This window comes from Neopelma chrysocephalum, unplaced genomic scaffold (assembly GCF_003984885.1).
Source record: "Neopelma chrysocephalum unplaced genomic scaffold, ASM398488v2 Primary Assembly neopelma1_149, whole genome shotgun sequence".
Classification (NCBI taxonomy): Eukaryota; Metazoa; Chordata; class Aves; order Passeriformes; family Pipridae; genus Neopelma; species Neopelma chrysocephalum.
Genome location: NW_020897811.1, coordinates 971,395 through 994,714, shown reverse-complemented (window position 1 = coordinate 994,714; position 23,320 = coordinate 971,395). Strand labels below are relative to the sequence as shown.

Sequence of the window (23,320 nt, the reverse complement as noted above, 5' to 3'; positions counted from 1 at the left end):
ATGTTTCTAACCATGTGGGGTTTTACCTAAATTTTGGTGACTTCTGGAGCTCTGTCAAGTTCTTGGTGTTTTGCAATATTTGTAATCACTCCCAAAAGTCCTTTGGAACGATCAGTGAGGTTCATCTATGTTTAGTTTATTTGGTGCAGTGTGATTCAGGAAGATGCTGGGCTGAGTACTAGCACTTATTTATCAACATCTAAAGTGGACTGTACCTCAGAGCAGAAACTGTTTTTTCAAAGCAGCTGTCCAGAGGCTGTTAACTGGACAAAACTATTCTTTCTGGAGAGCCAATGCTAGGTGTACAAATGAAAATTTCTTCTTTAACAGCAATTCAAGATCTTTTAACATATTAGAGGATGTTGTCAGTATGATGTCCCATAGATGTCATTTCCATGACTCTCACCAATTGAATCCAGGAGGCAAAAAATAATTGTGTATCTACAAACCCCTCTGAGGAGCCAAGTATTTTCCAATGTTTTCTACTATTTCAATGACTTAATTTTAGAGGTGCAAAAGCCATGGTGTTCCCTGAGCACATATTAGGTATGTATTGTAACGATACCTACTTAATATGTGCTCAGGAGAATGATACAGGACTGTCTTTAACTCCTCAGAACAGAGAAGCCCAAACTGCCAACTTCATAAATTACTTCCTTTATGTGGTCATATTGTCTTCAAGATGCTCAGGGTTTTCATTCATGTCACTGACAATTAGTATTTTAACTTTTTGGGATTGTTGAGTAGCTGTAAGACACATTTAAAAATTATATCCTTGACACATGCTTTTCTTTTTTTTTTTTTTTTTTTTTTTTTTAGGAAGTATTTTGGAGAAAAGATAGGACTTTATTTTGCCTGGCTGGGTTTGTACACAGAATTCCTCATTCCATCTTCAGTAGTTGGGATTATTGTATTTCTATATGGATGCATAACAATTGAAAGTGACATTCCTAGGTAAGTTTATCTGTGATCCACAATTCATTGCTTGAAATTTATAAGACTCTGCTTTTTGTTCTTAATCCTTAGTGAAAATGATTGCTTTTAACTTATGTGAAGAGCAGTGATGTATCATTACCAACCCTGTGAGCATTAGAAACACACATGCATTGAGCAGATATGACATTTGAATGTCACACAGGCTGTTCAGTGCCTCAGCTCCTGAAACAGAATCGTTTAGTGAGTCTACTGCATTGAGTTCTTTTTCTAAGACATTCATTTGCTTTTTATGAGTGTACATATATCCATGTTCAAACAGAAAGTAATTTGAAAATCAGACTATTTGTATCAGTAAGATGAACAGTAGTTAGAAGATTTAGTGTGCGCCAGCAGGTTCAGAGAGGGGATTCTGCCCCTCTGCCCCTCTCTGGGGAGACCGCCCCTGCAGTGTTGCCTCCAGCTCTGGGGGCCCAGCACAGCAAGGACATGGAGCTGTTGGAGTGAGTCCAGAGGAGGGACACCAAGGTGATCAGAGGGATGGAGCAGCTCAGCTGTGAGGAAAGGCTGAGAGAGTTGGGATTGTTCAGCCTGGAGAAGAGAAGCTTTGGGGTGACCTAATGGTGACCTTCCAGGACCTGAAGGGAGTCCACAAGAAAGATGGAGAGAGACTATTTCCAAGGGCCTGGAGTGACAGGAGAAGGGGCAATGGCTTCACACTGACAGAGAGCAGGTTTAGATTGGATATCAGGAAGAAATTCTTCCCTGTGAGGGTGGGGAGGTACCGACAGAGGCTGCCCAGAGAAGCTGTGGCTGCCCCGTCCCTGGAAGTGTCCAAGGCCAGGTTGGATGGGGCTCTGAGCAACCTGGGCTAGTGGAAGGTGTCCCTGCCCATGGCAGGGGGGTTGGAACTAGATGATCTGTTAGATCCCTTCCAACCCAAACCATTCTATGACTCTATATTTGGTCTCCACAATTTTTTCCATGTAGACAGTTACAACAAAAATGTTGAGTTTTTGTGTATCCTGAGGGTGATACACTACACAAAAACTGCCAAGGTGACACTGTGATGTCAATGTCTACTTCTCAGTGTAAATAAAAAGGACACTTCCTCTTTATTATCTGTGTCTGACTTCTGGTGGAGACAGGATATTGCATTACCAGTACTGCTGGTCACACTCATGATGGTTCCTGCATTTGCTTAAATGAACTGACAACTTTTAAAGTGAATCACTGCAGTAGGACAGGATTACTGATAGGTAAATGATGAACTGTACCACATCTGAGTCAGGGTCTGTTTTCTTAGCTTGATCTCAATGAATCTTCATGGGCTGTGCTTGACTGCATGAAAGCTTGTGCTAACATTTCAATTTTAATGAGATTTATGGCTAAGATGTATCTGCAGCACCCTCTACTGCCTTTTGAAATAGAAGAGAGCATTACTGTAACAACAGGAGAGCTGGAAACAGCTGTGTGCATTTCAAATGATATAATATTAAACATACTGATACTACAGTTGAATAGTTCTTTTTTTTTCATTTGAATTCACATAAAAAGCTATTTAATGATGATCAATATAGGAATAAACATAATCATGACATGCCAGCTATCCTTGAAGCAGTAGTGTAAGTCTTTCCTTAGCTCACGATCCCAGCAAGAACACTTGAGCTTTGAACTACTTGGTTCACCTAAGTGAGTCTATGAACATCTTTCACAATCCAAGCCCTATGGAAAAAACTGAAAGCACAGTCAGCACTTTCGAGTAGGGTTTGGCCTGTTAAAGAAATACTGATAATGAGTTTTTAAAGATTTTTAGAAACTGAACACGCACATAGCAAGTAAGACCAAGAATTAAAAAATCAACCTTACAGTAAAGATTTTAAAATCTGTTTAAAAGTCTCTTTTCCTACATTTTTGTGTCCCTATATTAACGTGTCTTTTCTCAAGGGCACTGAATTTCCTTTCAGACCATTTCAGTGTTCTTTTTCAGTAACTTAAATCTTATCTGTATCAAATCATGTAACTGACTTCAGAGATGGCAAATTCCACTTTGTGTTTGAATGAGTTTTTTTAGTGTGGTAACCTCAGTCTTCAGTGATGCTACCTTCCCTAATTCATTCATGCAGGGTAGTGATCAGTCTGGTTGAGTGTTGTATTATTTTTCTGTTGGTAAGGTGCCTGTAAGTATTTTAAAAATTACCAAACATGGCAATAAGCCTTGAAGAAACACACAGCTTCTGTCAAGTGCAGGCCACATATCTTGCAAATAACTTGATATCACTGCTGTACATCTCTGTTTTCTGAGTAACACTCAGAGGAATTTGTGCACTTGTCATTCCTAGTAAAGAGATGTGTGACCAACGCAATGCCTTCACCATGTGCCCCCTGTGTGACACGTTCTGTGATTACTGGAACCTCAGCTCTGCTTGTGCTACTGCTCGAGCCAGTCACTTGTTTGACAACCCTGCCACAGTGTTCTTCTCCATCTTCATGGCTCTCTGGGGTGAGTATTGCTGTGCTTGTTAACAGTGTCACCTGATTGTTGGACTCTGGACAGAATAATAAAGTGCTGTTAGATTGAATGTGATGCTTCAGGAAGCAATCCTCGGGGGGGGCAGAGAGGGGCTGTCTGTGCTGAGGCTGGAGAAAGCAATATTACAAGGCTTTCTGCTGTCATCAACAAGCTTTGGAATAAATGGAGAGGAGTTGGGTAGTTCAAGGAGGAAAAATATGTCCTTTCTTCCTTACTGCCTTGTTTAGAATCATCGAATCATCAAGGTTGGAAAAGACCTCCAGGTTGATTGAGTCCAAACTGTGACCGATGCCCATCTTGTCACCCAGCCCAGAGCACTGAGTGCTGTGTCCACTTCATTTCCTGAACACCTCCAGGGATGGGGACTCCACCACCTCCCTGGGCAGCCCCTTCCAATGCCTGACCACCCTTTCAGTGAAGAAATTCTTCCTATGTCCAACCTGAACCTCTCCTGGTGCAGCTTGAGGCCATTTTCTCTATGGAGGAGAAAGGAGTGCCTTTAATGACACTTCTAATCTTTGCCACATCTTTATTCACTCTTCTTCCTCCTCTATCGACATTTCAAGTCCTTTTAACACCTTCTGCATTTGGGGCCAGAATGTGTTTGAGGATTGGCATGGTGCAGACAGCTGAAAGGGTTTAATTTAAGCACAGAGTGCACTTCCTTGTGGGACAACTTAGTCACATAATTTTATCAAAACTTTATGGGCTTTGAAGAACAATGGGACTATTTTCATTTTATTATAATATGTTTTAAAGTATTCCATTTAAACAAGCTTGGTTTTCTTTAATGGCAAATATCCCTGTCTCACTGAGGATATCAAAACACTTCATGAACACAAATGAATGCATTGTAGTATTATTCTTATTATTTCTGGCTTCACCTCTGCCCTGAAAAGTGTGTGTACTGTACTTGCATGAATTATTGCTGGTGTTATGCCCTTATACACTCTAGATCTTCTTTATTGTGAAAGTTAAAGATGCTATTGCTACTGTAAAATGATTTTTTTATTTCCCTATCCATTGTTCCCCGAAAGCAATTTGCATTCTTGATATAAAATGTAGCAAATATGTTATTGTAATATAGCCACTCCTCAGCAATCAGTGTGTTATGCTTTGCAACCCTATTAAAATTTTACAGCTCGTTTTAGAAAGGAGGGATTGGTACCTTGGTGTTGGGTCAGGACAGCACAGAGTTTTTAAGGAACTTGCAGACAGAACAGGTCATGGAAGTAAGATGAGTTTTTTTACCAGTTCCTGGAAATCCTAGAGCAGAAATTAGGGAATATGTGAGAACTATAACTGAGAAATGGAAAAAGAGGATGAATTTATAGTCTCTCACAATGACTTCTTTTCCTGTTTCAGATTGCTGCCAGTTACAGGGTGGACTGGCAGATAAAGTGTCACAGCTTACACTGCCTTGTCCAAGTTTCAGTGCAGCTGTTTAGGCAGCACCTGTGTGCAGGACAATTCATTTACTCTTTCATAGGTAAATAGCATTTTCCTGACAGAGAATCTCTCCTGTAAACTTGCATCCATACAAACGACCATTTCCACGCAGCCTCATCCAGAGCAATCGTATTTTAGTATCAGCAATGCATCGTGCAAAGGAAAATGTTGATACATCTTTGCACTAAGACAAATTAGTAGAATCTGTTATGGAACAGAAAAGGACAAAAAGTTCCACAGGCACTGCTTTTAAAAAAGGCATGTAAGAATAACAAAATTCGTTCTGAGCTGTAGCCCGCCTCCAAAAAATGTTTCCCACAGATTGGAAAAGTCTGTTCTTGGGGCCATGATAACTGAGCCTGTCAGTGCACGAAAATACAGCCGGGACATACAAAGAACAGCAAAGTGAAATAAAGTAGCCTTTACTAACTCTGCCCAGCTTGCCTCTTAGGTATTAGATTACACCAAATTTTGGTGCCTAACTGCTAGAAGACTCTACTGGTGATATCTAGACCTCAATCTGCTGAAAGCAGTGCTCGTTCACACACTGATTACAGCTGTACACTGAAAAGAGCTGTGTCTGGGTTGCCTTCATTTCACCGTGGTGTTGGACGCAAGAATTCTTTCATCCTGCTTGTCTTCTCCCATCCTTTAAAGAGTAGATGGCTTGCTATGGTCAATATCTCAAAAGGAGTCATGCTTTTACTAGTTGATCCTGATACCTTATAAAGTGTCTCTGTGATTCTAGCAGTCCTGCTTGCAAGTGACCATATTCACAAAATAGAGAGTAATGCCTGGCTGACTGTGCTGAATGTCACTGGTGTTCTGGGATGATGGATTTCAGCTGTCAGAGGCATTTATTGGGACAGTTTCACAGAATCACAGAATGGTTTGAGTTGGAAGGGACCTTAATGATCATCCAGTTACAACCCCGTGCCATGGACAGGGACACCTTCCACTATCCCAGGCTGCTCAGAGCCCCATCCAACCTGACCTTGGACACTTCCAGGGATGGGGCAGCCACAGCTTCTCTGGGCAACCTGTGCCAGGGCCTCACCACCCTCACAGTAAGGCATTTCTTCCTAATTTCTAATCTAAACCTGCTCTCTTACAGTTTAGTTTCTCTGCTAGTGTAAGTCAGTGCAAAATTGCTGCTTTCAGAACAGCTGCTGCATCAAGCCAAGGAAGTTCTTGCAGAGCTAAATGTGGAACTGACTTTTTGTATAACAGGAAAAAATGGAATGAGTAATAGCACCCTATAAACTAACCAAATGTTTTTGTATTTAGGATATCTAAAAACCTTGAGTTTTCAAACCATGCTAAATATAGCTTTTATATGTTCTCTCCTCTGTAAGGAAGGAGCACAGATAGGAGCTTAGTTGCATAATGTCTTGATTTGCTTTCAGTCCTGTCTTTAAATTATATTTATTTCTTACAGGATGGGAGGATATCTGTGCAGAAAATATTTGCAGCTAACTGTTGGAATAGATTATGACATGTAAGATCCAGGTTATTTTCCTAGTGTTCTAACTTTTCACAGAGTTATCTTACAGTGTAGATGAAGTCAAAGAAAGCTGAATCTAACTCTCCATTGTTGTATGTCTTGTGGGGCCACCTAAAAGTTCTTCAAAGTCATGTAAATACTGTTGTGATCAAACAGTGTTTTTACAATACCCTTTTCACCAACTGAAAAGGTGAAGTGAAACATAATTCAATGGAAAATGGTGCTCACAGTTGTCTATAGGTATAGCTTTTATCAGCATAGTGGGTGTTTTTAGTTGGCATGTCCTGGTTTAGTTTCGATATTGTCATCTGAAAATAGGTGCCAGCAAGTCAAGAGTCAGAAGTGCTATTTCTAATAAATCTGTAAGTCCCTAAATCATGAGCAGTGAGACAAAGGGCTGTCTGGAGGAAACAGCAATTGTGAGAGGAAAGTCAGGAGACTGTAAATATGAGACAACAGTAAAACATCTGTTCCTTCATATTAATAAAAAGGAGAAGCAGGGGGCTGAACCAGTCACCAGTCCTTTAGAAAAAAATCACCATGTCCATGCAGGACAGAGCCATTCAACTGTAGCACTATAATATATTTCAAAATAAGATATTTTCCTACATATTAGTGGGTATCCTCATTATTTCAGTGGCAAGCTACACCTACTTCATGGTGAATAAGACGAGATGATGTCTTGAGTGGTAACAGCAGATGTGGGTTCAGTTCCATTCTCTAACAAGAACTTACCAGTGGCTTTGGGCAACCCATGTTGTATCTTCCTCTATTTTATTTGTAAAAGACAGTAACTACTGTTTCCATGCTTTACTTGTGTTCTTTCTTTAGGACTGGGCCTGAGGCTGTTTCTTGGTGCTTAATTATAAAGGGTCCAGCATGATGGGATTCAAATATCAGTTGGAGCTTATAAGTAACACAAACATCCACCATGGTGCATTGAATTTATCTTTCTAAAATTGTTTTATTTTTTTTTAAAGCTACTATGTTCCTTGAACAATGGAAGCGGTTGCAGATGAGGTTGAGCTACTTCTGGGATCTAACTGGACTAGAGGAGGAAGAAGTAAGTTTTCTCTCCATGTGTTAATTTGCTGTATAAATTATCCTATATTTGAATATATGTATCCATAGGTTTCTCATGAGTGTTTTCTAGTCCAGTGCAGTTCATAGCTGTGTTTTTCTAAAGGACTGTAGTTGCTACAGTTTTGAGCACCAAAGTGTCATTTAAGAAATCATCACCTCTATCTTACTAGTCAGCACTCTAATATTAATAATTAATGGTGAAAAGGATTATAAGTTCATAGCAGGTCATGTTCTGCTGACAGTGCCCATGTGCCATTGTGCAGTGTGCAGCAGCAAAATGACACAGGATAAATCCTTTGTCATATAGATGTTGCTTCATTATGTATAACTAAAATTCTCTGGGATGATGATAGCCACAGGTCACATAAGCAATATTTGCATCCAGGTCTGTGTGGCATCTATGATGCCTTGGGTACATCATCCTGAGCTCCAGGTACTCATGAAGAGAGCTGTTTCAAAGCAATCAATGGGGCTGGTTTCTTCAGAAGGTGCTTTTCAATGAGCCATGGGGATTCCAACTGTACCTGAATTGACTGAAAAGTGAGATATATTTGCTTATTGGCATTTACAGTGTCCCTAATTTTGTTTTTAGTTCTGTTCTTGGGCATTGGTCTGTTTAAATGCCTCTGTTTAAATGCTGAACTGCTTCTCACCAAAGGATTAATTTCTGACTAAAGAGAGTGCAGTTAATAGCTATAAATATCATACTGAGAACAGGTAGACTTTGGACCTTCCCCTGGCAGTATGTGCTGAGGTGTCTCTAAGGTCAGGGTCTTATTCAGGAATTCAGAACTGCAGCAATTAGATTCTTTTATGGTCTGTGGTGAGTCAACTACCTGTCTGGAAAAATTCAGTGTGCCTTGCTCTCTTCATTAACTCAATAAAATGTGCTCAAGTTCCTGGAAAGTGAATTGCAGGCCTATCTTGATATGATGGGAGGTTTTGAATCCATTTCTTCTCTTGGTGTTCCAGCATAGTTCTTTAAACAACAGATCACAAACAAGCCTTCAGCCCTGCTACTTGAGCTCAGCTAAAAAGAGGATGTAGAGTGCAAATAACATAGAAGGAAAGTAAACTGACATCATGAACTTCATGATGTAGAATGGTGATAATATTATTCCATTTTTACCTATTCCCCAGATAAGAATAATTGGATAAAATGAAAAGATAACCTGAGAACAGAGAGCAGACTCCTGTATTCCTCTTATTCCATCACTACCCCATCATGCAGCAACACCTTCAACGTATGGGAGGCCTCCCAAATATTCCCAAAAATTTCACTGATCACTTGACTACAACTTCCTCTACTTTTCACCTGGTTTCTCAGCTTTTTCACTACTCTCTCTCCAGTTATGACATGGGTGATGCTCACAGTATAACCCAGCACTCCCAGTCTGGGAGTTCTGATGCAAGCCCAGTGCATCAGCACATCAGAAGTTTCTGCTTGTCCTATGTGGGATCTCCCAGGGAGAGCAGCAATTCTGTACCAATTACAGTACAAAAGCAGAGGCTGGAGAGTCATCTCTTGGCTCTGTAGGGTAGTTGATGAACCAACTAGATTTTACAGAATTTCAACTTGCAGTACAAAATCCTAAGGTTTAGCTTAATATCTGTAAAATGCTGTAAAAGAATCTATAGATTTGTGAGGTCCTGTGATGAAGAGGCCTGAAATGGTGAAAGTTTGTGGATAGGAACTGTGGGATCAGCAAGAATCCTTTGTTTATGACAAGTGAAGGAGTGCCAGACAAATCTCAGCACAAGTTGAAGAATTAGGAAAGTAGAATCATAAAAATAAGGCTGGAATGGACCTTGAGGGGCCATCCCTTGTGCGTGGTAGGATCAACTCTACTTAAATCATTATGAAGAGATGTTTGTCTAATTTGTACTTAAATAAATCCAGCACTGGAGATTTCAATTCCTTCCTAGGTAATCTATTCTAATGCTTTTCTATCTGTACTGCTAATAAGCTTTTGCTAGTGTTTTTTTAAATCTCCTTGTTACATGTTAATTTTTTTCTCCTTTTTTTTTCATCTTTTAAAGATAAAGAGAAGGAATAGTTCTGTCCTCTTTTCAACAAACCAACACAATATCATATCTCTGTCACCCCGCTTGCTTTTTTTCAGATGAGCTAGACTCTGCTCTTTCAGTCTTGATTTCTAAACATTTTCATACAATCATGGAATCCTAGAATGGTTTGGGTTGGAAGGGACTTTAAGATCATCCAGTTCCAATCCCCTGCCATGGTCAGGGACACCTTCCACTATCCCAGGTTGCTGAGAGCCCCATCCAACCTGGCCTTGGACACTCCCAGGAATGGGGCAGCCACGGCTTCTCTGGGCAACCTGTACCAGGGCCTCACCACCCTCCCAGGGAAGAATTTCTTCCTGATATCCAATCTAACCATACTCTCTGTCAGTTTGAAGCCATTGCCCCTTGTCCTGTCACTCCAGGCCCTTGGAAATAGTCTCTCCCCATCTTCCCATCTGTAGGCTCCCTTCAGGTGTTGGAAGGATTTTCTATATGTCTGTTTATTCTTGTTCCTTTCTGGATGTTTTCTAGTTGATCCAGCTCATTTTTGAAGAATAATGCTCAAAAGGGGCATCTCTTCACATGATCTCTTAAGCAAAAAGTCATGCACTGTGTCATCTTCTGTCAGCTCTTGGTACTTTTTGTGGCAAAACCCACAAAGGTTAGATCAGGTTTTGTTTGCCTTTTGTTCATGAGATTTATGAAGATGAGGATAAAGTTGTCTGTAGGGAGATACTGGCACCAGGTTTCATTGGTGGTGAATTCATTACAAGTGTTTAAAATAATATTGGAAATTGGAAAATCGTGTCTGATTGGGTTAGGCCAGAAAAACCAGAAGTGGAATGCATAGGATTACTTAACAGAGCAAGAAAAGGACAAGGAAGAAGTTCAGGAGGTTTAACATTTTTAAGACTAGATAGGTTTAAGTTATGCATTATCAATTTCTTTAAGAAGGGAAGTTATGGAACCAAAGAACGGAGGAAAACAACCATAAAAATTGAAGAGCTGAGAAGTACTTTGTGAGAATAATATTATTGAAATAAATTAAAATAAATGCCTTTGGTGTAATTTTTCTGGACTCTTGACTATAAAGTTTTCAGTAAATTACTTTCTTTAAACACACTGGGCCAAAACTTTTGCTTCAAAAGAGTCACACGAGAGATTAATTTAGTGCCTTTATTTGTAAATATCTTGGCAAGGGCAGTCTGAGAAAGCAGACTCCCCAAGGCTTACATGCATATTTGCAGCTGGCAGCTGTACAGACTTAGAACATTTGTGTTCTTACATCTGAAAAACACAAAAATAACAGGTAGCATTGGGTACAAGCTGCAAAACAGATAATTGTGTTGAAAAGCAATTGAGCAACTGATAAATAAATGGCAGAGGGAAAGGAAAAAACCGGACTCAGACCAGAACCATGACAACAGACAAAGCCTCAGAAATCCATAAACACTCCCAAAAGCACAGAATCATTAAGGTTGGAAAAGACATTGAGTCCAACCTGTGACCGATTCCCACTTTGTCAACCAGACCAGAGCACTGAGTGCCACATCCAGTTGTTTCTTGAACACTTCCCTTGGCAGCCCATTCCAGTGCTGGACAACCCTTTCCATGAAGAAGTTCTTCCTGAAATTCATTCCCTCAACATGTCTTGCCACAAATGTGTGATTGTGTAACCCAATCAAACAGGTTGTGCATTTGTTTATAATTCAGGTTGTCTAATAAGGGATATGGCCATTGATAAAGCAAGGGTGGAGGTGGGAGAATCCCACTCTTCTGCTTGTGAAGGAGCTGCTGAAGAAGTACAGAGGGACTCTAATTAACGATGTGGGCAGTAGAAACTATTGCCTTCCCATGAATCTTCAGAAATTGTATTTCCAGGACCTAGGATATTCCTGCTTTAGGTTTTTTGGTGGAAGAGATTTTACCTCATTTTGCTGTATAAACTGAAATAGAAATGCAACTATAAAAGATGAAATTTTAGAATTTGACCAGAACTTGGAAGTCAATTGGACAGAAAATCTACACCAACTGTGTAGTGTCCAAGGAGTGTCCACTTATTGCTCTTGTTATTGCTCAAATAGTCATGTTGCCATACAATTTCATGATAACAAGGAGGAGCTTGGATGTCTGTCTTCATTAGGAACATTTTTGGTAAGATACAATTTCAAGTTAAAAGCCTGTGCTCTGTAAAATGTTTACTAGCTTTTTTTTTTTGTTGTTGTTGGTTTTTATTTGTTTGTTTTTTCTTTTCAAAATAATTCCCAAGGTCTCATTCTTCCTTTAAGATCCCTGTGGATTACTGCTGAGTTAAGAGAGTTATAAGGAAGGTAGACTGGATAAGACAGAATTAAATAGCAAACTGACTTTGTGACATTAAATAAGTTTACACATCCATCCCATTCTCTCCTAACTCTATCTTGGTTTAAATTGAAGTTCTGTACTAATGCTTTCAAAATTCATTGTGATCTGAGGAGTTTGATGTTTTCACCTTTTCTTCCACTTTGCAAACTATGGGAGCAGACTCCTTTGTTGAAGTTTTAATAGTACCTACTAGACCTGGAAGTACAAGACATTTTTGTTTGCTTAAAAAATAAAATAACCTTCTTGGAGAAAAAATGGTCAGTAATGTTAAAAGAGGAATTTGTGGCTACAATATTTTGTCTTGTCTCAAATCTCTCCTTTCATCCTCGCTGCATCCTTTGGTTTATTATGCCAATGACGTCTTTACTTTGGATTATTTTCCCCAGGTGCACGATCTCACATTTTTCCCATACCTACTCTAATTTTCCTGTCAGGTCCACATTTCCAAATATTGTTGAACTCCTTGTCTGCTTTTTTTACTAGCTTTCTTTGGGTTTCATCCCTCTTTCCAGTGAATCTTTTCTCACCGTCATTAAATTCCAATTAACACTAGTTATTTAATCATCCTATGATAGCCCTGATATACTAACCAATTCATTTTAACATTCTACTTAAGCTCTGTGTTTAAGAGGATGAGAATTTTATTAGGATAGTTGGGAGAGGAATGCTGAAAACCGGATGTTATCCCTCAGGTCTTTGGGGAAACTATTTAGTACCAACTGTTGCTCCACTGAAAAATTACATGTGACGACCCCCTTTAAACATGTTTTAAGTTGTAGACTGTAAGAACCAAAGTAGGTGATAATTCTTTTGCTTGCCAAGAAGTTGCTAAAGATGTATATTACATTTTTCATTCCCAGACAGCTGATCCAGAGGTCTGCCACAACATCCTGGGACTCTATTTAATTTTGCTCTTTTATGTCTCTTCTAGCTGACATATCAATGTGCTCTCATTTACTTTCTTTTACAGAGTAGGCTTAGATTAAATATTAGGTAGAAATTCTTCCCTGTGAGGGTGGGGAGGCCCTGGCTCAGGTTGTCCAGAGAAGCTGTGGCTGCCCCATCCCTGGAAGTGTTCCAGGCCAGGTTGGACAGGGCTTGGAGCAACCTGGGATAATGGAAGGTGTCCATTGCCATGACAGAGGGGTTGGAACTGGGCAATCTTAAGGTCTCTTCCAACCCAGGCCATTCTGTGATCCTATGATTCACACAATTCCATTTACCAGTACAGGAGTATTTAAACAGATTGAATTTGAACTGTAAAATGAACAAAACCAAACAATGCTGTGTTCTGCTGCAGTTGCCCTCAAAATGTTATCAGGCATTGAAATGACAGCATTTGGTTGTTTGATCCTAGCCTAAGGGCATTTAAAAATCTGAGGCCATATTTCAAAATTTAGTTTTGCAGGTAGTCCCCTGAAGCACTACCACTGTTCTTGCTCAATGAGAGCGAAGATCTATCTATCTGTCTGGGAAATGTATTCCCATAATAGACCTTATAGTTTCTTTTAACTCCTTCAGTTTTATGTTGCTTTAGAATACCTTTGATAGCTGAGGTCCTGTGTACTTGCTCAGTGGCTTTTATCTTCTAACATCCCTAAGTTTGTTAAATGACTTATTCAAGCTTTTGTTTTAATTTTGCATTTATCAAATGTATTGTACAAATGATCTGGACTAAAAAGACTGGGGACATCTACCAGCAGCCCCATGTTGAGATATAAAACCATTTTTCTTTGGATGAGCGTCCCTTTAGGGGGACAGTCTAAAGAGATCCTTGGTGTGAATAGCAAACTCTTCCTTGGACTTCTCACCCCACCACCCTCTGTCATCATTATCATAAGAAAGAGAGGGGTTTGGTCCTTGATTTGTCATAATTAACCCTTTTGCATCAAAGAACAGCTGGGCTCTCTGTTCTATTCATTCCAAGTTTCCCTCTTACTTTGGGGCAGCAGCTGGGTCATTCCAATTTTTCCTTTTGGAAACCTTTCTCTCTATCAATGTGCACTGATTTGCTGCTCTGCTTGTGCTCAGCATATTAGGATAAGGCTGTTCAATGAATTTGTACTTTTTTTTTTACTTTGGGCATATGGCTTTTTTTTTTTTGATGGTAACTCCTTTGGTCTGTCAATCTGGAATAGTTTCCAAGGTTCTATCTTTTCTTCTTATAAATCTAATGTATTTGTCACATACGCTTTGTAAAATTCTGTTATCACTTTCTTCTTAAATCAAAAAGAAATTAAGGAGAGATCAGTTCACATCTTATATTCTTATCAAACTGGATTGTTACCCATGCAGCCAGAATTTGCAATGTGTACTGGATGCACATGTATAGATTTGAGGCAAATCCTGAAGACCATTCTCAGGGAAAATTCCCACTGACGTCAATCTGAGTTTAGCCTGAGCAAAAATTCCATGATTTGGCTCTTTGTTTCCAGAATGGGAATTACAGTTTTTCTACTCTGAGCACTCATTTGGCCTCAAAGTACCTTGGCTCACATGGTTTTCAATAAGTGTCTGGCAGCTGTACTGGCAAACTTCCAGCATCGTGGGATGCATATTTATCCCTACATGGACATTTGGCCTTCTTGAAGTCATCACAACTATTTCTAGCTTATTAAGTGTAGAACTCTTCCCATTTTCAGACAAAGAATTGATTCTGAATCATGCTCTTTTTACAGCTGAGTTGAATTGTCCCTTCACATCCATGTATGTATGGGTCAAATATCTCTGAGTCTGGACTGTAAAGAAATATTTTGTTTAAAATACTCATAAAAGGAATATATAGAAACTTGCATTCCAGGAAGCTCTGTGGTCTGTTCAGTCAAGGGTAAGATGACTTGGCAGATTCAGAGAAGACAGATCAACCAATTTTCCAATCCAGATGTAGGTGTATGAAATGCAGTTAAAAAGGATATTGACATCTTTAACTAGGAAAACTAAGCATAACTTGCCCAAATTTGAACAGAATATGCACTCAAAGCAAAACTGTCAATTGCAAACAGTAAGTTACAGTTCAATGTTCTGCTTGGCATTTATCTTCTCACCCTTTTTCCATTCAAGTCAGTTTTCAGAAGTTGCTCTGACCTCTGGAAGTTGCCCCTGGTGGCTCAGAATGCTGTGCTTACCAGAAAGTAAGATGAAAAAAAGAAAAAAAGCCAATTCGGATCTCCAGGTGCTCCCATAGAGTGCTCCCATTAGATCTCTTAAGCCTAAAGTTGTTTCTTGCATCTGACCTCTGTACCGTAGCTAAGGGAGCGTGATACAAAATATTGCAGATCAAAAAGGTGGTGAAAACTTACAAAACATCAAGATACAGGTGTTGACTGCAGCATCTGTAAACACTTACACTGATCTGTTTAGAAAGTGAGAAGCCCATCTTCAGTGTGGGGAAACCTATCCATAAAAAGGTACCCACCCCAAAGCTGGGTGGCATCTCCCAGGATGAATCCCTGGATATCCCATCAGCTGGATTGACAGTAGAACCAGGATTGCTGAATTAACTCACTCTTTCTTTCTCTAATTCTTTCTTGAATTCTTCTCTTCTTTTCTCTCTTCCTTTTCATCTTACCCCTTTATCCCAAACCCACTGCTGTGTGCTTGTATAGTAGTTCAGGGACTAACATACCATTTTCCATGCCAATTGTGCAATTTACTATTAAGACTTCCTAGTTGTTTGCAGACCCTCTGACTGTTCACCATGAGCATTTATGAATCTCAGGTGTCTCCTTCCCCTTAATGGTGAGACATCACACCTGGTCTAGTGAAAGATGTCCCTGCCCCCATCAGGGGGGTTGAAACGAGATGATCTTTAAGGTCCCTTCCAACCCAAACCATTCTATGATTTAAATGATAGTATGTCACATACCTTTTTAATGCATCAGGAAAATTTCACGATCAAGATAAACTATAGGTTGGGGGTCTCACAGTGTTTATATTCTTGTGTGCATCAGAGAATGGTGGAAGTTGTGTCTGAAGTAGTGAAAATGTTGCAGATATGGAAAATGAACCTCACCGGTATCCCTCAAGGAAGACTGCCAAAGTTCCATGTAGCCTCCACTGTATTGCTTATGAGGATTAAATAATTTTATTTAAAATTGTTTTTGGTCTCTTCATGGCTACCAGATTCATTAAAAAGTGTCAGTAAGCCAAAAATTTTTGATAGGGCTGATAAGCAAATGGTCTAGTTATTGTAAAGATGGATAATATGACCAATGCTGGAGGAATAGCCTTTTTTTGTGGAAGGTATCAAATCTGAATTCCAGGCTCTGAATGAATTCAGGACTTGGTGGGAATGAGGAGATACATGACACTCGTCCTTTTTATGGGCTGCTTTCTTTGAAAGCCTGGTGAATTTTTGCCACCATGCTTAATTTATGCTCTAATTTGGAAAAGAAAATCATATTTTGAAAGGGAACCTTGAAACGTTGTTTATAAGGGAAACTGGGCCAGATCCAGCAGCCCAAGAGAGGTGAAGCAGCCACAGTTCCACACCCCTGGGCTGCACCTGTAGTGAAGCAAACCATGTATTCCCAGTAGACATTTGTACACAGAGCACATATGTGCACATATGCATGGACAGCACACAGATCACACAGACATGCACAAAACACAGCACAACAGCCTCATCCTGCTCCTCTCTCTTGCTGCAGAGGTCTGCTAGGGAGAATATAATCATATATATATATGTGTGTGTGTATATATATATATCATGGAATCATAGAATCAACTGGGCTGGAAAAGACCTCAGAGATCATCAAGTCCAACCCTTGATCCAACCCCACTGTGGTTCCCAGACCTTGGCACTGATGCCACATCCAGTCTCATCTTCAAACCTCCAGGGATGGTGACTCCACCCCCTCCCTGGGCAGCCCATTCCAATGGCTGATCACTCTCTCTGTAAAAAATTTCTTCCTAATATCCAAACTAAACCTCCACTGGCACAGCTTAAGACTGAGCCCTCTTGTGCATATGCACATATGTACAATGCAGATCCCCCCGGGAGCTGGGGTCACTCACTCTGCCCAACAGCTGACCCTGGGCCCCAGTCTCCTCAGATTCTGGCACTCAGGTACAAGCCCACAATGCTACATCCCCTGTCCAGGTGCTCACTCACACACACATCCTCCTGCCCCAGAGCTGACTGGGACTCCCCTGGCCCCCCAGCAAACAAACCACCCTATTCTTGACCTTGAAGATGTCACCCCCCACCCTAGTGAGTCACACTCCTAGAGACCCCTAGACCCTGCAGTCTCTCTGGCAGCTGGCCGGGATTCTCGTGGTCCCTCTGATAGCCAACTCCACCATGGTCTCATCCTTAAAAACTTACACTTTCCCCAGGCACTTCACCTACCTGCTAGCTGAGATGGGCTCAGCTGGGTGGAGCAGAGCGCTAACAATGGCAAGGGACCATTCACCTGGAGTCTGAGTTGGACTCTATGATCCTTATGGGTCCCTTCCAACTCAGAATATTCTGTGGTGGTGATCAGCATGATCTCCCCTAACACTTAGATCCTCAGCCTCACACCTGCACTTCCCGCATGTGCTGTAGGTCAAACCACCAAACTATTTGTATATGACCACCCCTTTTTATCCCCTTATCCATCTGTTTTTTCACAGTTTTTCTTCCCCAGGTGGTTTAAATCCCTCCCTTCTCCACCTTTGGCTCCTCCTCCAAGCATTCCACAGCAAGTTCTGTGCAATCCCTAAATCTTCTCCTGCATCCTATAATGTATCAGATACCTCAAGGCAGTGATCCCCTTAGTCCAAAAGGTGCCGTGGTGTTGAATCCTCTGGATGGCTTGGCTTGTGAATAAGTGACCGTAACTTTTTGGGCTTTTTCCCTTAATCATAACCATATGTCTGCTTTTTTTTTTTTCAGGAGCATCCCAGACCAGAGTATGAAACCAAACTGCTGCAGAAAAAGCTGAAAAATAAAACCGCCACAACAGAAAATCCAAACGAGGTGAGATGCAGCTTACCCTTTTCATTTATGTTGGATTCGTGTTTTGCTGTGTTGTGATTATATTTTTGCCTGTGTCTGATAGTTTGCAAAAGGTGCTTTTTGGTGCTCTTAAACGGCCTTGTAAGTTGGTTGCTGGTGGTCTGGTGTCATGGAGGTTTTGAGGTCATCACTTTGCTGGCTCTGCAATTTGCATAGAAATAGGGTTGACAGGTGCTTCAGGATCTAATCTGTGGAGTAGTGAATGATTCCTAAGATAATTGCTGCAAGAATTCTTACAGCAATGACCTAGAATGTCACTACTTTTTGGACTTATATTACAGTGATTTTATTTGCATAGGTAACACTGGTGTCTTTAATCATGTCTCGGTTACACAGTTGTGAAGTTTTGACAGCATTTCCAGGATAGATGGAGAAAATAATAATTGGTAGATCATTTTTAGACTGAGGTGAGTTTATGATTTTTGTGGCTATTTCAAACCTTTTAGAACAGGCCCTTTTTTATCAATCTCCTCTTGTTGACAGAGGTGTATTTCCTAAGCATTCCCAAATTCTGTGGACTTGGTCCATTAGGCTTGGTTAACCACTGCTCGTTCCTTGCATACCACGTGTGCCAGCAAAGCCAAAGCATTCCAATACCAAGTTCTGTTTCCAGGTAGAAGAAAACAGTTTAATTTTTTTAAACACTGAGAACCAGTGTATGAGCTGGAGAATACCTTAGGTTTGATCCAACAAATTTAGCCCTGCAGCTTAAGGAAGAACTTCACTATCCCTTTCTTCTGGCCACCACCAGGATTGTGAAGTGTTTCTGGGGAATGTTTCATTTCAGTGAAACTGCTTTTCACTTGTTATGCCCCAGCAAACTCCACAGAAGACAATGGAAAATTCCCAGTTATTTTAGTGGGCTTTGGATCTTGCCCAGCATGAGCAGAGACTCTCACACAGCACTGTGGACAGGTCTTCCCTTACACAATATGCAGTTCTCTCCATGTGAGGGATCAAAGGCTGTAAATTTGGATAAAACAGTTGCTGCTGTTCAGCTTTTTTTGTTTTAAAGTATGCAAAAACTGGGCACAAGTCAGCGACTGATGCTGTAGAATAGAATTATCTTGCTTACCTGAGATGCAGAAATCACAGCATTATAAGTTAGAAATTCATTTAAGGTAAAACAAAAACAAAACAAAACAAAAAGTGGGAAAAAAAAGTGTGGAAAATAAGGAGCAATGCACTATAAAACCAGGAATAACTCCTTTCAGACATCAAGAATGAAAAGGCTTTCCTGAAATACTTTTTTCTATAATTGCTTTCTGTGCCAATGTGGATGGAAACATTGCTGAATTTCTAAATCTTGAATTAGTGTTCCCCAAACTACTGAAATATATTCTAAAAACAACTGAGCAGTTTTCTATCAGTCAGCATGCTGCTTACTAATTCTGCTGTAATTCTGTCCAGCAAACAGCACATTGGTTTGGGTTTGGAAGATGAGTTGCTCATATGTTTGCACCTCAATGTCTTATGGTATTATAAGAGCAAGAAATGATCATGTGAGACCTGCTGAAGAGAAAACAGGACAGTTCTTTAACTGAACTGTTATGTCTGATTAACTGTGGAGATGCACCATTACATTTTGCTCTGGAAGACCCTCAAAAGTTAGACATTAAAAGTGATGAGTATTTAAAACTTCAATAAATCTTCAACTCTCCTTTTAGAGGTTTCAGTCTTTTCTTTTTCCTACTTCAGATGGCTTTGTTTTATGCTCTTTGCCAGACCATTAGGTCAGGAGCTTTGCAGGGCAGGTTAATAGTAAGGCACAGGTTTCTGTGAGGCCTCTGGCTCAGTATTTCTGGCTGGGTGGAAGCCAGGTTACAGGACTTTGTCATATTAACAGGGCAGATCTACTGGCTGGACAGGCATCAAAGTAGAGATCTCTCTGTAGTTTAAGATTCAATCCTCCTCGTTTCTTGGGTTTGTGTGAATACACAGATGTCTGTGAGGTGTCCATCTCTTCATAACTTGGTTGACAGTCTCATGTCATGGGAGAAGTCTCTGTGACGTTGTCTCCTGAATATTTTTAGCTAACCAGTGTAAATTAAAGGCACATCTCTTTGATGTGGCTGGTCAACAACTGTAGCATGCTGTGTTAATATCAAAGGACGGGGTCTGGCACCGCTGCATAAAACTTCTCATTACTTATCTAATATGAAGTCAGAAGTCTCCAATTCAGCAGCTGTGGCTTGTTGGGATAGAAATGATGCCAAAGCTGTGGCTATTGTGAGAATACTGATTTAGAGCTTACATAAAAGCCATATATTTCTATAAAATTACTGGCTTGTTTCCAGTATGTTAATTCCTCTGTTCCGGTGAGGATGTGACAGGTTTTATGGCAAGAAACTGAGCTTTTATGTGCAAAGCTCTGTGTATAGTGGATTTTTTTTCCTTGCCTTATTCCAACAGGAAATTCCTGTGAAGCTAATTGGGTTATTTTTCAATGAAGAGTAAGGGGTTTGGTTATGGGCTGGTTTTGTGATTGCAGAAGAAAATTGACACCACTTACATACTCTGTTAAATGATAACTTGGGAATACCTGTTAAAAGGAAACCTACTTCAACATGTAGTTTTCCCTGTCTGCTGCTGAAGTCATTAACTTTAATGAGTGTGGAAGATGCCCAGCACCTGTCAGGGCCAGTAAACATATGAGTCACTCTGCCCAGGCAGCAAATTCCAAATCAGCTTGATGAGACTGGAAACAGAAAATATGACACATCTAATGTATTACTTGCCCAATGGGGTTTGTGTTCTAGAACACAGCTCTCATACAAAATGCTGCTTAGTGTGTAATAAGCAAAGAACAAAATTTCAGCCTACGCTACCCTGTGTGGTTCAGGCTGTTTTAATAAATATTTTATTGGTTATTTGGAGAGTGGTAAAGAACCTGTGAGGGCACAAAGCACTTCACAAAAGATTGGTGTGAAGTTACTCTAACAATAACACCCTAGGGTTCTACTGTTTCAGAAGATAATTCATTTAAAGCTAAAGGAGTTGAAACATGTCTGAGGTCAGGTAGAAAATTCATAAACAGACAGTCCTTATGAATTAAAACATTAATTTTAAAAAATGACAAGTTCTAAGGGACTGATTCGAGAAACCTCCAATGATCTGACTTATAGACAATAGGACTGTTTAATTCTTTGTTGTCACATACTATTTACAAGAACATGTAGTGACAGGACAAGGGGGAATGGCTTCAAACTGACAGAGAGCAGGGTTAGATTGGGTATCAGGGAGAAATTTTTCTCTGTGAGGGTGGTGAGGGCCTGGCACAGGTTGCCCAGAGAAGCTGTGGCTGTCCCATCCCTGGAAATGTTGAAGGCCAGGTTGGATGGGGCTCTGAGCAACCTGGGATAGTGGAAGGTGTCTCTGCCCATGGCAGGGGGGTGTTTTGGAATGATATGGTCTTTAAAGTCCCTTCCAACCCAAACCACTCTATGATTCTATGATGTAAAGGCTTGCTTTGTGATTCATGTACATTAAAAGACGTCTTGCAGTGGAGATGAGGGCTTATACATGCAGGAATGTGTGTGTCTGATAACACATTCATGAAAATACAGCAGATGCAAATTTTGTAATTAAGCAATTAATGTGTTTTGTTCTAGTTTACTGCACTGTAACACTGAGGATCTTGACAGAAGTATTTAATGAATAGGGAAAAGTTACTATATCTGCACAATGGTAACTAAGAAGGTGTTGGATATTTATAATCTTGTGATAAGTTGTTCTCTCTCTGCAATAGCGGCATTCTCGATGGAATTACACACAGGTCAGGAAATGAAAATTGGTTTTGTGCCTGAAAACATGCAGATGGGGCTAGATCCAACTCTCACTGGAGCTGATGGAAAGAAAACTTCCAGTTGTTTCTAGGAGAAATGGATCAGGCCCTGACTCTTTTTCATTAAATATCCAGCTGATCTGGCAAACATGATGCAACATCATATATATATATATGTTCTTATCTTTCCTATTTGGCAGGAAAATGAATAACTCATTCTACATATTTCTCAAGGAAAATTTTCTTTATAGAGGCTTCTCTCTTGGCTCATGTCCTTACTTGGAGCCAACCCTGGGAATATTAGAATCTGGCATTCTGTCTTTCCATTAATTCATTTTAGATATGAAAGTGGCAGAATAAGTTATTTAAATTGTTAATTCAGCTTGTAATTGAAAAAAAAAAGAAAGAAATATTTCTTTCTGGACCATTCTTTCAGTTAATAACTGAATTAAACTAAGCTGGTTTGAAGGGGAAGGTTTCTACTGTAAGAATAATACAGGTAAATATAAAGAGGAATTGTACATTGCTGACCAATATTTCATATATATATATATATATTTAAAATTTCAACATTGCAAAACAGGAAATAGTAATTCTTGCTAGCTGTTGATTCCTTACCCAGTCTTGCATAAGCAAATCTCCCACAAGGCCTAAGATGTTGGAGCCCATCTCTTCATTAAGCAAGTCCTTTATAGGATTAGTTAAAGAAAAAATCTTTTACTTTTTTTTTATATATTAGCTGAAACTCTGTAGAAGAAACCAGGATACTTGGTCATAAATATTAATTTGAACAACCAGAACTGTAAAAGAACTTTAAATAAACCCAGAGTTCCTTAACCACTAATACTTTAGCATTTGTTGAATCTTATTATTGGTTTGATAAGTCCATCAATTTGATCCAGTATTTCTTAAGTTGGCCAGTGTCTTTCTATCCTCTTTCATTTCTTTACTTGGACAAATAACTTTCTGAGCATATGTGATAGTAAGAGGAATATGTACTAAATGATCTTCTTCTTTTTCCTTTTCAAATTATTTCTTATCATTAACTTTTGAAAATAAAAAATGACTGGATAAAAATAGGAGAATGACCGAAGATGAATGAGGACACTTATGAGGATAATCTTATACAGACCTCTCATCTTCTTTATTGTACAATATTTGGGTAATCAAGTGACATCATATTTAAAGGGTAAATATTATAATTCTAATTATTTTAATGTATGCTTACATTATTAATTCTTACATTATATACAATATATTATATGTATAATATATATAATAATATATATAATAATATATACAATATACTTACATTATAATTCTGATTACTATAATGTATACATACTTATTTAATGTATACTAACATTAGATTACAGCAGTTTTATACCAGAGTATTCATAAGCTGAATTTGTGTCTTCAAAAGACTGCTGATGTGGTATTTCAGTGCTTTTTTATTTAGAGGTGTGAATTCTTTGACTACAGAGGATATGATGTGTATTCAAACCTCTTCACTGTTGCTGTTTGGGATTTAGTTATCTTTGTGTGGAGTAATATAAGAAATGCAGCTAAAAATGTCCCACTTTCTCCCTGTTTCTCTGAAAACTTAAGGTGGGGCTTTCCCGTTTTTATCAGACCAATGGA

General features: G+C 39.5%; 1 protein-coding gene across 1 annotated transcript in view; it reads left to right on the top strand.

Annotated features, from left to right (window-relative positions):
* ANO2 (anoctamin 2) overlaps nucleotides 1–23,320 on the top strand; it is a 123,907-nt gene that overhangs the window by 23,459 nt on the left and 77,128 nt on the right. Inside the window, exons 8-11 of the mRNA XM_027701129.1 lie at nucleotides 820–954; nucleotides 3,276–3,436; nucleotides 7,400–7,482; nucleotides 17,773–17,856. Of these exons, the coding sequence (XP_027556930.1) occupies nucleotides 820–954; nucleotides 3,276–3,436; nucleotides 7,400–7,482; nucleotides 17,773–17,856 (463 nt within the window). The remainder of the gene's footprint in view (nucleotides 1–819; nucleotides 955–3,275; nucleotides 3,437–7,399; nucleotides 7,483–17,772; nucleotides 17,857–23,320) is intronic.